The sequence below is a fragment of the Camelus bactrianus genome, chromosome 17 (genome assembly GCF_048773025.1).
Source record: "Camelus bactrianus isolate YW-2024 breed Bactrian camel chromosome 17, ASM4877302v1, whole genome shotgun sequence".
NCBI classification, from domain to species: domain Eukaryota; kingdom Metazoa; phylum Chordata; class Mammalia; order Artiodactyla; family Camelidae; genus Camelus; species Camelus bactrianus.
In genome coordinates, this window is record NC_133555.1 from 38,444,345 (window position 1) to 38,460,308 (window position 15,964).

The 15,964-nt window shown below is 45.6% G+C and overlaps 1 protein-coding gene across 8 annotated transcripts in view; it reads left to right on the top strand.

Moving 5' to 3' along the window:
• ANO10 (anoctamin 10) overlaps positions 1 to 15,964 on the top strand; it is a 221,950-nt gene that overhangs the window by 182,718 nt on the left and 23,268 nt on the right. The window contains exon 13 of one of the 8 annotated variants that reach the window (XM_074345107.1): positions 7,070 to 7,148. The exons of the other annotated variants lie outside the window; for them this stretch is intronic. Coding sequence (XP_074201208.1) covers positions 7,070 to 7,148 — 79 coding nt within the window. The remainder of the gene's footprint in view (positions 1 to 7,069; positions 7,149 to 15,964) is intronic. 8 annotated transcript variants of the gene reach the window in all.

Sequence of the window (15,964 nt, forward strand, 5' to 3'; positions counted from 1 at the left end):
CCCCAAATCTAGCCAGAGAGGATTCCAAAGTAGTTTGTACTTTGCACAAATTTAGACTCTGAAACAGTCCTGTCCTTACTACTGTTGGGGAGGTTTTCTGTTTTGTTTTTTCTCTGCATTTTCTGTTCCCACTAGAAAAATAACGCTTTAAAGTGCAGGGAGGCATCCAGACATTAGGATGCTTCGCTAAAGCTCTCGAAAGCCTCTGATCATTTTTGTCTCGCCTAGTAAACAGTCTCTATAAATTGTCCTTGTCTCATTCCCCTGGTCTTGTAAGCAAAATTTGTAAATCCTAATTATTCCCCCAGATGTAGGAAACATGACCAAATCAGAACCAGATTTATTTTTACTTGTGGAAATTACTGAATAGGCCGTGAAACAGAGTAGAATTTAGCATTTTCCTAGTTACATATGAGCAGATGAGAAACAGTGTGGGTGGAAGGGGCCAGGAAGCAGAGGTCCTTCCACAGAGAAGGGCCTTGGGCTCACTGTGCTGTGGATGTGACACCCTGTGCTTCGGACCGTGTATACATATGTCATTAAAATTTGTCCGTATTTATAAAGAAAAAAATTCACCCTCTAATAAATTGTTCTAGAGATTTCAGAATGCTTAAAACCATGTATTTAAAAAGAAAAGAAAGATATATTCTGGTAAGATATTAAAAGTTCTAAGAGTTCCAGTTTCAGATTCTATACTAGATTTGTCATTACATTGCCTTGAGGGCTGACATGTGTAACAGCAGATCTTCCTTCGCCAGATAAATGCTATTAGGTATGCATCTATTTACTTTTTTTTAACCAAATGTTCCAGGATATTAAAACACTAAATTATTGGCTTCATCAAGGTCAAAGATAATTGTCTGTGACTACCAGACTAGAAGCTTCTTAGGGACAGGATTATCCAGACACAGAATTTGTTGAATGAATGAACATGTTGAATGAATGAGTTAGTAATTAGATAATGGGTTAAAGCCCCATCCCTTTGTGCCTTTCTCTGTTACCAGATTTTAGTCCATTGACTTTGGAATTGTCCTCTGTGTGTTAGATTTGGGATTCAGGAAACCATCACTGAGTACTTACCATGTCAGGGAGCCACAGAGTTTTTTAAAAATTACTTTGCTTTTTAATTACTACTAAACTGTTAAAATAGAACATCTCTTATTTAATATAATAAATTATATTATTTTTCATATATTTCCAATGCTTCAGAACCTCCGGGATATGATTGAATATTGTATTGTGCAATGTATGTAAACCTAAGAGATTAGGCTGAAATATAGTGACGAATAGACTAGGAAATTTAGCATTTAAGGTAAATCCCTAAGAACAGCACATATAGTGATTTGCTTCTTTTTCCTAACAATAGAATGCAGAAAATAAGAAATGTTTGGATTTAAGAACCTCTTGAAATACTAAATAATCACTATTAATAATGGCTCTACGAATATAAATAGTAAATTATGCTAAATTTATGATAATAATTAAAATACAGATATTAAAATTCATTAACAAATATTAAGTACATGCTGTGATCAAAGCACAAAAACATAAGGTGTGAGAAATTTCTTGCATCATACAATTGTCAAGTGTTAGAGTTGGAAAGCTCTGTAGAAAAGATCCTGTCCTAAATACTGATTGTATAGACTAAGGAAAAGGTCATTAGCTGTGGTTGTCAGCTTCCAAAGTGGTCTCCAGTGATTCTCCTAGGATATATTCCCTGTGGAGTCCCATCCCACCTTCTGTCTTGGTTTATCTGCAGAAATGTTGGTATGTCTCATCTGAGCCTGTTTCATAAAAACATTATGGCTTCTGCTTTCTTCTCCCTGTTGGATCACTTGTTCTTGGGAAGTTAGCTGCCATGTTGTGAGGACACTCAGGAGAGGACATGACTACTGGTTGGCCAGAGAGGTGGACTTGGGCCATTGTAGGCTCCTCAACCCCTCCCCTGTCCTTAGAATGTATGTTTTGCCCACTATTCCCACACTAGGAGATGTTTCAAGGATGCAGCCTTGAGGGTGTAATATGTTGTTGAGACTGGCTTGTGCGTGTCACTGAATCCAGTTAAGACCTCTATATAAACTGGTAAGGTTCTGGTGGGCAGGTGCAGAGATCTGCTTGTCTTCCAACTGCCCAAGACCAGCCTTATATGTAAGTTCCCTTGTCTATTAAAACTGCCCCCTACCAATCTGAAGAGGCCCGCCCCTTTCTTCAGTCTTTCCTTGCCCTCTGTGCAAGGGGGCCAGTTTCGAATTTCACCTGAGGAACTCTTAAGTTTGCAAACGAATGCTCAAGCAATGAATGGAGAGGCCCACATGGTGAGGAGCATGACCTATGTCCGACAGCCATGTGAATGAACCGTCTTGGAAGCAGATTCTCTCATCCAGGGGTTGGCAGACTTTTTCTATAGAGTCAGATAGTAAATATTTCAGGCATGTGGGCCATTCAGTCTCTGGTGCAACTGCTCAGTCTTGCTGTTGTAGTGCAAAAGTGGCCTTAGGCCATATGTAAATGAAAAGGAGAGGCTGTGTTCCAATAAAACTTTACAAAAACAGGCAGTGGGCCAGATTTGGCCTATGGACCATAGTTTGTCATCCCCTCCATCTGGTCTCGGTCAAGCCTACAGATGACTGCAGTCCCTGCCTGAGTTCTGACTGCAGCTTCTTGAGAGGCCCTGAGCCAGAGTCACCCAGCTGCTTCCAAATTCCTGACAGTAATAAATGTTTATTGTTTTAAGTTAAATTTGGGGGTAATTTGTTACACAGTAGTAGATAGCTAATGCAGTAATAGGTAACTAATCCAGGAAAGGAGGCTGGCTGACACATGAACCAAGTTGGACTATGAGCTGATAAGTGAGGAAGCTTGGTAGTGGGTACATACATGGAGGCTCACCTATATTATTCTCTCTACTTTTGTGTAATAAAAGACTACAAGGGGGAAAAACACACACAGAGAAAACGAAACTGTTTAGGCATCTAAAATCAGAGGATCAATAAACCCAAAGCCCAGGCTGCCCACCCAGGTCTCTGGCCCTGAAGCCCTGTGTTCTCTTGGCCGCCGCCTCCTGCATAAAGAGCAACTAGCGAAGATTGTGCTATTCGCCTGCATTTTCCCATCAGTTCTTTACTGCCTCAGTACCTCCAACTTAACCTTTGATACCATTGCTGTTCTTGAACCATCTTTGAGACTTTTTTACTTCTTTATACCTGTTTATATTGTAGACGGTAAAATTAGTCATTACTGAGAGATGGAGCCTTGTTCAGAGATGTACAACGTCCAGCCTGAGTGTGGCCCGGAATATACTACTACTCACAATTTACATTCTTACTGAACTTAGCTGTCAACCGAGCACTAGCAAATCCATTATCTTAATGGCTCCTAACACAGCCTGGGAGGACAGGCCGGCAGATTTCACTATAGCAGTTTATAGATGAGGAAACAGAAACTCGGAAGTTTAAATGGTCAGACAAATAAAATTCAGCTGGGCCCCAAATCTGGCTTCTGGTCCAGTGTTCTTTCTTCCTCCTTATACTACCTTTCTCGTGCTTGAGGAGAAACAGATAGAATTTAACATCAAATAAAATGAAGCCACAAAGTGACAATAAATGTGCAAGGGCACAATGCTTGGCGCATAGTAGGTCCTCAAACACTGAGTTTACCTTCCCTTTAGAATCCCTTTGAAATTGGAAATCACCCTGGCGGGGTTTCAATTGGCAGTATGAGTAACTTAATGTGTTAATTGTTACGTCCATGAAATGGATATTTGAAATATCTTGTCTTTTGATTTGTTGCATCGATCCCCAAAGTGGTTCATGTATTGGATTCAGAGACTGAGTCTGGATTATTCTGCTCCTGTAGTTCCCCAGGATAATCAGGAAAAAAGATTTATTGTTGGCTTTTTGAACATCTCATGCTCTCTGCACATTTAACCAGATGTCCTTGGTGATGACATTTACAAATGAGATGAAATTTTATGAATAGTTGAAGAAAATGGTGGGAGAGAAAGAGCAGAATACTAGGCCTGGTAAAATGCCATTGAAGGATGAGATTCCATTCAAATTCAAAAGAACATCATCTCTTTCCTTTTCAAAAATCTATTTAATGTTGTGTTTTTCTATCGTGAACGTGTGATTCGGAGGAAATTAATTTTTCCCTCATAAATTTTTGAGTTGTAATTTTTTCTTCTTTTTTCCTTTCTTTCTCTTTTCTTTCTCTTCTTTCCTCTCTTTTCTCTTTTCTTTTCTCTTTCTTTCTTTCTTTCTTTTTTTCTTTTCTTTTCTTTTGGTGGCAGTCCTTTTCGATACAGTCTGCAAGGCAGTTATTATGTGCCAGGTAACTTTGTTATCACGGCTATAATTTTAAATTCTTGATCTCACCCTCCTCCCCCAAAACTAATTTGGGGGGAAAAAAATCTCCTATTTGTTATTTGAAAAAAAATTGGCTCTTAAGATTCTCTCCAGTTCTTCATTCAAGTTGCTTCAGGCAGTGTTCCTGTGGGTAGATTTGCAGGCTCTTTTGTTTGAATTGTCTTGGAAAAAAATGAGAGGCATATTTTTAATTTGCAAGTCTGGTTTAAGTCACAGGCCTGAGAGAAAGTGAACTGCCAACTGTCTGGGAAATGCAGCTCCAATATCCTCTACTTTCACATGTGATAAACACTGTTTTGATTAGAGACAGAATACATCCAGGTTGCTTTTTTTTTTGACTTCTTGGACTATTGGGTTCACTTTTTCTTCAGGGTGTTGTAGAAAACCATTTGCAAAAACAGCAATCTGGGTTATTTAAACTTTATTCGGGATAGCCGTGCACAAATCATTTCTGTGAAAATGATGTGTGATTAAACAGTTTCAATTGGAGAAACTTGCTAAGGAATTGTCATTTTTATTCCCAGCCTGTACCAAAACATTGGCCTTCAATGAAGCATTTAGATTCTCCGAGGATGTAAAAGGTGTCAGGAGCTGGATGGGTGATTTGTGTGCCTTGGATGTTAAGAGAATGGCTTTAAGGTCAGGTGAACATGTCTCAGGAATCCCAGCTTCACCATTACTAAGTAACCATGGGCAAGTTACCAAACTTCTCTGGGCCTCAGTTTCATCCTCTGAAAATGGGCAGAATGACAGGAACAACCAACCACATGGTTGTGAGCAAGTTGTAGACGCTGGCCCAAGCCAGCAACTCGAGGTCTGTGGCTTTTCTACTATTTTCCACCATAGATCAAATGGTATAAATAACAGAATTCTCAACTGAGTGTGGCGAAGAACCTCTTGACCATTAGAAAATAAAATCCTCCTTTTTAATGTTCCATCTGCGGAGAACTTGCAGAAGAGGAGGAAGCACCAACTTTGGAGATTTACCCACTTCTTGGCAGTGAGCAGGCCCAGATCGCTCCCAGCTCCATGATTCCTGAAAAATAGTTGCTCCCCAGCTATATTTTAACCCCAACAGGTCACCTTGAAATGATAGTCAGTTGAAACTAATGTGGATTTCAGGTGAATTCTGGAAACAAAGCGTGGTAGCAGGTCACTGTACAGTGGGCTTCCTTCAGAAATCTCAAGGGGGCTCTCATTACGTAGTTCTTCTTGTGCTTATGTCTGGAAGGATAAGTCTCTGCTCTTTTGGGGGCAGAATTCACTGTGTAGTAGATGTGGAATCAATTAGAGCCTAGAGCTTCTAATAAGAATGATGGCATTAGTTCAGCACCATAGAACTGAGCTCCAAGGATAGGATTCTATAGGATCTTTGCAAGTCAACCACTATTTTCCTTTCTTTTGCTCCCTCCTCCCCACTCCCCATCTTCATCTCTTCTCCTTCTCCTCCTTCTTCTTCTTCCTTTTTTTTTTTTTTTTTTTGCAAGAAAGGAAAAGGACTTAGTTAGGCACAGAGAAGCTATTCTTTGAATTTGATATTTGATGTTGTCCAGATGCCCCCCCTTTTGACCTCTTTCTTTGCTCTGGGGTTACTATTGGCATTTGCATTTTTTGCTCCATTTCCTCTTAGATTATCCTGCTTTTCCTTCTGTTTATCTTTGCGGCTCCTCGTGCATCCTTTTTTTATTCAGCTGGTTTTGTCTTCCAACCGTCAAAGCACTTGGTCTCAAACCCTTCCTGGGGGTGGCCACAGCCCGGAGGCCTGTGCTCCCAGCCAGCGTTCCCTTTTGGGGAGCTCTGTTGGAAGATACCCTCCCTCACAAAGGCTGGCCTCTCTGAATGGCAGGGGGCCTGGGGGTTGGGGGCCCTCAGAGCCCTCCCACCTCAGCTGCCGGTGGCCGTCACTGGCCACGCGTGCTCGGCCAAGCCCTCCTCCTGCAGCTCATCCGTGTTGGGCCGGGGAGGCACACAGGCTGGAAGAGCAGGTGAGGTGCAAATGGATCTGACTCAGACTCTGCCGTTAGGATGCAGCCCTGCAGCCAGTTCCACTCACTGTTCTCTGAAGAAACCTCTGTTGATGGTCACAAACAGATTCACTTTTAAATGTTGCCACACGAGATGGCAAACAAGGAACCAAAAAGTGCGTGTGTTCTTGGGGAGAGAAGACTCTCTGTCCATCTGCTCCCGTGTCCTCTTTTATAGACACACATGGGTAGAGAGAAGGAGAAAGTAGGATGAGAAGAAACAAGAAACGAAAAGTTGAGCGTTTAAGAGCACCAACAGAAGTTGCCTCCTGCCATTTGCAGATTGTTGTATTCACAAGTACAGGCTTTTTTTTTTAACGGCTCTACCACAGTGAAGATTTTGTTTGAGATCATAGGGCACATAATATTCATCATTCAAACAAGGCAGGGAATAAAGACAATTGTTTGCTATTTGTATGGTATCTTTCATTTGATCAAAAGAGTACTCTTTCCATGACCGAGAAGTGATGCCCAGCCAGTGCTGTGGGATGAGCGGTCCATTCAGAGCGCTGGAGTGCACTCTAGAACAGGCTGGCGAGCAGGACGGGGCTTGGAAGCAGCTGGTCTGATGCTCGGGAGATGGACTGTTCCCAGCCACTGTCTGTGGTCATACCAGGGACGGTGGGAAACCACCAGGAGTCTGGGCAGCCGTCTCTTATGGCCTCCTTTCTACATCCTCAGGAAACTCCTGCACCCGTGTTTCTGGCTGGCCACGTGACCCACCCCTCCTCGGGCTCCTTCAGCTTCCCTTTAGATAAATGTATGTATGTGTACTTGATTAGAGGGTGATTATGCGGCAACAGTTGGGGTCATCGTGGGAGGGCAGAGTGGGTTCAATTTTCGTTCACGTTTGCTTATGTGAGTTTTTCCATCCCTGGCTCCAGGGATCTTATCTAAGCCATCAAACGTCAGCTTGTGACAGCCCAGGTTCCCCTGTTATTTGGACTTGTCACTAAAAAAGACACACCTCCGTCTTCCCTCTGCTACTTGGGTCTGTCCTGTCTACAGACTCAGGGTGCTCCAGTCAGACAGCGTCCCTGTAGAGAGGGAAAAACGAAGTTCTCGTGAGTTAATTACACCTTAACATGGCAGCAGTCTCGGGAAGAAATGGCTGGTTAGCTCGTTACTAATCCCCTTGAAGCTCACTTTTCCGAGAAACAGTAACTCAAAGATGCAGTTGTTCCCAAGCTCTGCAGTGCAGACTGGGGCATCTTCCATGGGCCTCCGTTGGACCTGAAACCATCTGCTTGTCTGCAGCCCAAGAATAAATTTTCCACCATTCTGAGCACCATGGCAATGGCAGCTCTCCAGAGAGAGCGGCAGCTCGACCTGAGCTTGGCGGAAGTGCTCCTGCTGGCCTGCTCCTTGAGCCACTTCAAGTTCATTTCCACTGATTTGGTTTGGGAACAAAGAGCCAAAGAAAAATATAATGTCTTTTCGAAATTGAGCTCCACTCCCCTGCTAGGTTCCCAAGCTTCCAGAGGATTAATTCTCCATTAATCTGCCTCCACCAAGGACCCACTTGCATTCGGACACCCACAGTCATTAGTCCTCTGCTGGAGGATGGTTGTCAAAATCAGTCTGATTGGCCTTTGAAGGAATATAAATAAAATGGGGAGGCAAGTTTCTCTTCCAGGAAAATTACCAGACAGAAAGGCGGTATTAAGTATGGCACCAGAGTGGGCTGTGTCTCCCCTTGATTAACGGAGCATCCAGTACATTCTGGATTAACATCTTAGTCATGCTGTATTTACGCCCGGTTTTCCATAACCGGCTCCCTTTCAGCATGACTCCACGTAAGGGTAATAGCAAATCAAAACACTTGTTGCCGAAGGCTATAGACATGATGGCTGAGGTAATCATTGGTTTTCAGTACACACACCAAAAAAGTGTACACATCCAGCAATTTGCTGAAGAACCTCATCATGCTGACGAAGAACTTTTTTAAAAGATAAACCAGTGAGGAAGGTGTTCGCTTCTGCTGGCCATGTTCCCAGAGCTGCAGTCATTTACTCAAGACTTCCCAGAGAACAATTATTCTTCAAACCCCTTGCAATCATATTCTCCACCTGGAAACAGTCACAGAACACATCTTTTTTTTTTTTTCCAACAAATATAGCACTGTTGTACTCAAACTGTATTTTCTCATGCAACTGAATGCCGTGGGCCAGCATAGATTTTTCAGAGCATTCAGTTGATGAGGCTAGTGGAGTGGAATAAGCTTGGTAACGTTAGCTTCTTGCTAGTTACATAAATGGCACCCTGACCGAAAAGGCACACTGTGTTTTCTGATGGTTTTCAAGAGCACATCAGAAACAGTTTACTATGCTGCAGGTTTGGAATGCCTTTTTTTTTTTTTTTTTTTTTTTTTTTTTAGGAAAATATGAACAAGGAAGGACTCAGAATATTGTAGTCATAGAAGGTTCCATCACAATCTAGGGAATGGAATTCAAGTAGCGTTGCCTTGCAGAATCAGATACGGGGCCAGCAAGGAGAGATTAATATTTTAAGATCAGTATTTAAAATGACAGTAACAGAAAATGTTTAAAATTACTTACAGGGAATCTTTTTGCAGCAACTTCTGACTAAAATGCTTTGAAAAACAAAACTTGTGCAACATCCTTTTCCCTTTGTTTTACCTTTCTCTCAGTTTATGTTAAATATGGTAGATTTTGTGAGGCAGGAAAACGATAACCTCACAGAATGTAATACATGTTCAAATGTAATGTAGAAAGTTGTAAAAAAAAAAAAAAGTCAACTCCCCTTAAAGACATTTAGGTTTTTTTTTTTTTTACATTTTTTTATTGAGTTATAGTCATTTTGCAATGTTGTGTCAAATTCCAGTGTAGAGCACAATTTTTCAGTTATACATGAACATACGTATATTCATTGTCACATTGTTTTTTCGCTGTGAGCTCCCACAAGATCTTGTATTTATTTCTCTGTGCTATACGGTATAATCTTGTTTATCTAGACATTTAGTTTTGATAGTGCTTTTTCAGTCCAGTATTTTGTTAGCATGACATTCACCTGAGTGTACAATACAAATTAGGTGAGTTAGCTGCTTTTTATCTTACAATTTAGTAATGTAATTTATGGATGTTCTTGAATGGGTTTTTTTCATTGTAATTGTTTTGTATGTTAAAATTAACTGGTAAAATTTGTTCCACTTCCCTGCAGTAATTAATTAAAAGTCACATGAGCTACATTGTATATCTGGGGAAACAGGATTCTGAAAGATACAGGTGCTCGGCTGCAAAGGAAGTCAGACTAGGACTTCGTTTTTTTCCTGATGGCCTTGGCCCCACAGACTTCTCCATTTCCAGTCCTCTTCCGAGGATGCTGGCTGTCTGACTGGGCAGTGGCGGTGGTAATGTATGTGCTTAAATCAGCATCACCAGATACTGGTGAATAGTTCATAGCTAAGATAACTTGAAGGCTAGAAAAGACTGGTGTTGAACAGGTACTGTAACCAGTCAGAAAATATCTAGAGCTTTAGAACTCTTAGGCTGTGACCGTGTGTCTAGAATCCGTGTGTCTAGAGCTGGCAGGAGGGTGACCCAGTCCTGCGCCCGGGGAGGGGTGCTCACGGCGGTCTGTCCGGTGAGCGAGGTCAGCCAGCACCACGCCTCCGAGGTCACAGACCACTGGTCTGACTCACTCATTCAGCAGACACTTTGTGCCCCTTTGTTGCGCCATAAACACGGCAGTGAGTCAAACACAGGGCAGTAAGAGAGGCATGGATTTGGACATGATACATATTTGGTGAAACCACAAGTGCTGGTTATAAATCTCCACTTGCCAGACCCTTAAATTATACCTTTGAACTCCTCAAAGGGGCAAGCACTTAGGTTGAAAACCAAACCTGTTTTCAAAATCACAGTGTATCTTGCTGGTTTCCCTTATATCTCTGTTTTCATTTGGTGCTTTGCAAAGTACGGAAATGATCATTCTGAGGATTATAATAATAGAACAAAAACCTATAATATATATTTAATAAATAAATCATGTTAATAAATCTGTTTTTAGAAGAACTGAGATTCTTCTTTGACATCGTTGGAAATGTAACTCTCTCTGGTCAAGAACTGCTCAGTACAGTAACAAGCAGTGTTTTTAGGTTTCCTTTGCTCCGGTTAGGAATTCAGGTCCCTAACTGGTGATTTTAAATGGTGTCTGGATGTTGCTGGGAGTTTGAGTAGGAGTGTATGGAGGAGGTGTCGACGGGCTCCCCGCTCACCCTGCGCTGCCCCCGCGCCCTCCATCCCTCCTCTCGCACACCCCGTACACCCCCCGCACCACGGCTTGCCCTCCCACACGTGGGTGTAACTCCCTGTTATGCTCCTGCTCAAAATACTCCAGCATCTCCACGTGCTTCAGGAGAAGCCCCGGTCCTCGCCCTGGCTGGGTTTCGGCCTCACCTCCCCACTAAGCCCCTCTCGCCAGCCGCCCAGAGCTGCACCCTGACCCTAGGACAGCACGCCCTTCAGCCTCTGCACGATCTGTCCACTCTGCTGGCTCCCCATGTCCCCTGTCTTCCTGGCAGCGTCTCCTGCTTGTTGAAGACTCTTCTCGTGGACACGTGTCCTGCCCCTGGTACAGTCTGGTTTACACATCTGCGTCCTGGAATAGGCCACAACCAGAGCGTGGCTTGTTTGTGTTTTCCTAGTGCCCAGCTGTGGTGGGTGTGCCTCTGAGAGGGATGTTAGAGCCCTTGGCCTGGTGAGCCCACATGTGTGTACACATTCCCAAAGGTGGTGCTTGGGGCCGTACCGTCGTCCTAGTGAACCATCCGCAAGGCCAGAGAGGCGTGCGGTGCGGGGAGAAATGTTTTGTTGGGGGTTAGAACCCCTGCAGTCAGTTTGGCAGTCTCCTTGGGTCAAGGGACCTTAACAAGCCTTCTCGGGGTTTCTGAAGCTGAGGCCTGGGTGCCGGTCTGAACTCCGGTATGGAGGAGCCGTGCAGGCTTGGGCAAGTCTCCCAACCTTGGCCTCTGTGTCTTCATCACTGAACTGATGACCAGCTGATCCCACATGGCTGCACAGAACCTCTTCTTATGGAAACTCAGCATCCACACTGTGGGGTGGGGTGACCCACGGGGCTCCTCCCTTAGAGGTGCAAACGACAGTCACACGATCCCCTGCACCACAGTGTACAAATGTCTGTGGTTCTTCCCTGAGACAGGGACAGACTGGGGATGTTGTCAATGGAATCTAGTGGTCACTTCGCCCTTTTTCCCCTGCGGGTCACTGGGGGACATAGTAAGCAGCAGTTTGCTTTGGGGAGAGACGTACTGCGCCCCATTTTCCAAGTGCATTCTACATATTTTAACCGTCATGAACCAGGTGCCACACGATTCGTCACGCAAGCCCTTCAGTGCCGTTAATGACTGACGTTCCTACAGCTGTGACGCGTGTGCGAGACACAGCCCTCCTAGTACCAGTACTTCTCAGCAGAGCAGCGTGACTCGTTTCAAAATGAGCAGTACACAGGTGGTGAGAGCTCCTATTTTGCCTCTGAGATTTCATTATTGCTCACAACATTTAAAAACTGGCTTCTCATACAACATTGTAAAATGACTATAACTCAATTTTAAAAATGTAAAAAATAACAATAATTGAAAAAAAAAAAAAACTGGCTTCTCAAAATGTGGCCCCGATCAGGTGTAACCGAGCCTCCCGGTGATCTGCGGCTGAGCGGAATGCGGTGAGCGGCCGCACTGGCCCAGCATGTGCCTGGGTCTCTCCGTCTTGTTTCCAGGCGGTGCGGGCTCTCACTCCCCTGGGACCGCGTGCAGACGTGACCCCGCGGGAGCCCTACGTCCTCCGGCCCCCGGACCCAGTCTCTGTCTAGATGCCTGTTTCGAAGGTGCCAGAAGGTGGCACTGAGTGGTGGCCCTGGCAGATGAGATGGCTGCGTCTCTGTAACCGTGACGGTGGCCAGCCTGCCTCTCTGCTGACGGGGCCCTGCGCCACTGTGATGATTTCTTTTCTTTTTCCCTCCTTTTCCACAGTACATTGTCAAGGAGTGGTGAAAATGGTTTCACCGTAACTGCTGTGCCACTTGAAGTCAGTCAGAAGAAAATTGTTCTTCTTTTCAGGCCTGAAGAAGTAGGTTATTATCTTTGACAAAGTAGCTGATGACAATATAGCAATATCAGATAAATCTGCCAGTAATTAGGCAATGATAGGTACACATTTTAGGTTGAAATTCTCGCTCTTTGGGAAAACCCTATAGATGAAAAAGTGGTAAGGAATAGTTTGCCAATTTCTCATAAATTAACAGAAAGCCTTGAATCTTGAGAAACCCTAACACAGCAGGGTCGCAGAAGGCCCGTGGGACTTGCTGGGTCGAGGTGACCGATCTCATGTCACATCTGCCTCCTCCCTGTAAACTGCTTCAAGAGCCCACGGTCCCTCGTACAATGAAGATACAGTGTCCTGTGTACCCCAGGACTCCTCCACGTGGGACTGTTTGGAACGCCAGTGTTTAGAGTTCCCCAAAGGGTAGAGTTTCTTAAAAGCGGAAGCCACCAACATACTGCACATCCAGGAACAGCTGGCCAGAAGAGCCAGGCAACACACAGGAGTTTGAAACTTGCCTAAGACTGAAAGGACAGTTTGCACATGAAAACTATGGCCCAGATTTGAAACAGTTTCTGAATCTTCATTTATTTAAAACCATGACAAGTTTGGAGATCATTTCTGCTTGACTGTTCCATGTATTCAGAACATCAAGACCATGGCAAGGATAGCTTCTGCCTTGGGTACCAAGGTTGTTTCTTAGTGTTCTGTAACCTTGAGCACAAACTTAGTGGCTTAAGACAACACAGGTTTATCACCTCACAGTTTCTGTGGGTCAGGTCGGGACACAGCTTGACTGGGTCCCCTGCTCAAGTCTGCAGTCAAGATGGCAGCCAGGGCTTTGGGCTCATCGGAGCTCAAGTGGAGAAGGTCTGGTTCAAGTTTCCTGAGGTTCACAGAATTCCCCTCCAGTGGCAGTGAGGCTGTGAAGTCCCTGTTTACTTGCTGGCTGGCTGCCGGGGGCCGTCTGGGCTCCTGGGGGCCGCCCATGGTTCCCTCCCACGTAGCCCTCCCCATAGGCCTTGCACAGCGTGGCAGCTGGCTGCTTCAAGGTTGGCAATGAAGAGCTTCTTTGCTCAGAGTCTCTGACCTTGGGGGCAGCCCGAGCCCTCTTTTAAAGGGCTCTCAGCTTGTGAAGTCCGGCTCACTCAACATGGTCTCCCTTCTGGTTAACGTGACGTCAGTGGATCAGGAATATCATTTCTATCCACAAAAGCTTCACCTTGGTCGCGCCATGTAACTGTCATAGGAGTGACGTCCCATCGCCTTTGCCATGTTCTCTGGATTAAAACAAGTCCCAGCTTCCACTCACACTCAAGGAGAGGAGATTGGCTCAGGTGTGGACACCAGGAGATGGGAACCTAGCATATCCCCCAGGGGATGCCCACCACAGACACTCATTGAGTATTTATTGGGTTAAAAGATTGCTCTATAAGCCAGTTATTTGTGATGCAGGACACAGGTTCTCATAAGAATGTGATCATTTGTGGTTGTTTATAGGTAAGCTGGCCCAGCCTATTCACAACAAGGCGGGGCTAATCTAGAATGTTACCATGTGGTTTACCGTGGGTTTGGAACAAGACAGGGATGTGCAGTACAGGAGACATGCTTCTTGCCTCTCCTGGAGCACAGGGTCCTCCCGGCCACCAGCCCCCCACCACGCCTGCTGCAGTCCTGCGGGGTGATGGTCACATCTGCTGCTCCGCTTCCCGCACACCTGGAGCAGCCCAGTGTTGTGCTGACATGAACATCTTACCATCGCCCCCACACAGGCCCAGCCCAGCCCCAGTCCCCTCTGTGCCCAGGTGAGCTTCTTCTGCTCCCCCAGTCAAAGCCATTCCCCTCAGGAAGGCTCATCTCACCAGGTGTTTGACGGAGAGGGAATAGCGTGGACGCATCACATGCAGAGGAACACTCACTCCATGGCTCCTGTCTGACATCTGATGCTGAGTGTTGCTCAGTTCACTGCAGCACTGGAGTTCTCTGTGTACAGCTGAGAACCGGGGCTCTGCCCTGGGCAGGGTCCCGCCTCTGTTGAACACTCGCTGTTTGCAGGTTTGGGTATTCAGGGATGGGGCAGCGAGTGGAGGAAGGAATACGCCAACCATGGGCTCGAACCCTGAGCAGGGTGAACTAGGAGCTTAGCAGATCCCCCCTCGGAAGGGAGGACAGAGGCGGCTTGTTTAATCCTGGGTTGGTGTGGAAGGTGGTAGTTTGCCATGAGGCAGAAAGAGTGTCAGCCGTGGCAGGATGCTTCCTGAAAAATGTCCTTCTGATTTGCCTGGGGCAGAGCTGAAGTCCACCGTCGACTGCAGATGAGGTCTGGGTGATCTGCTGATTTGTTTAGAGCATTTGCTTCCCACTTGAGATGTCAGCTGTCTGTCTATCTTCAGTGAGGACACCGAGGTGTATTTGTAAATCAGCTTGAAGAGAAGACATGTAACTCGAGTCACTTGTCCCACCTCGGCACTCACCCTCAGGCTGGCCAGTAGTCCCCAGGGGTGGTGGCTGGTGGGGCGCCACGTTGACGGGGCCAGGATGGGGGGCAGCTGTGGGATGGAGGGCACAGGCGGGGGAGGGCTCTGGAAAGGACCAGGACCCCCTTAGCCTCCTGCAGGCTGATGGTGTTTCTGCAGCACACGGAGTGAGGGCTGCTGGGGAGGCGACTGCCTGCCTGGAGGCGAGGGCATCGGTGCACCAGTAACCAGTTCACGCTGGAGCCCCTGGAGCTGACATAAAGCTTTAAAACATGCAAAGTAATAGTGTGTACCACGTAGGGGTGATACATCTGGGGGAAGGGAAATGCATGGGAATGATAAACACTGAGTCCAGGGGAGTGGTCCCCTCTGGGGGTGGAGAGTAGAGGATGCCAACCAGAGGGGCTGCCCCGGCAGGATCGGTTGTATCAGCAGTGTGCCTTTCTTAGAGAAGTAGGGCGGATTACATGGCATTCTTTCCAATTCAGTGTCTTTGTGAAATATGTCATCATTTTTAATAGGAAGAGTAATACTTTATAGGTTTATGAGAATTAAATTTGGGGGGTTATATTTATTTAAGGGAAACTAACAAGGGAGCAGGTGCACCCCGGGGTGCATCTCTCGTTCTGTGGCTGCCAAGCCGAGGGAGGGGCCTGCAGGGGTGCTGGCAGCTCGGTGCCTGCGGTGCTGTGTGCACTCCGGGCTCGGCCACCTCTGTCTCAGAGCCCGACGTCCTCCTTGGGGAGGCCGGTGCTGGTGCCAACTTCTTAGAGCCACTGTGTGGTTTAAAAAGAAAGAGCAGTGCCCGAGGCTGGCACTTACCACAGAGTGAACGTCGGTTAAACCTGCCTCTGAAAGTGCGATGGCTTTTGGACGCCTCTAAGAATGCAAGGGAGAGGTTAGGAAATATAGGAAGATGTTTGTATATATCTTATTTATTGTATGTATTACACGCGCACTGAACATTTTTACTTTTATGGGAAGGACTCCATTCTGTAATTAGAACAAAACAGCAATCA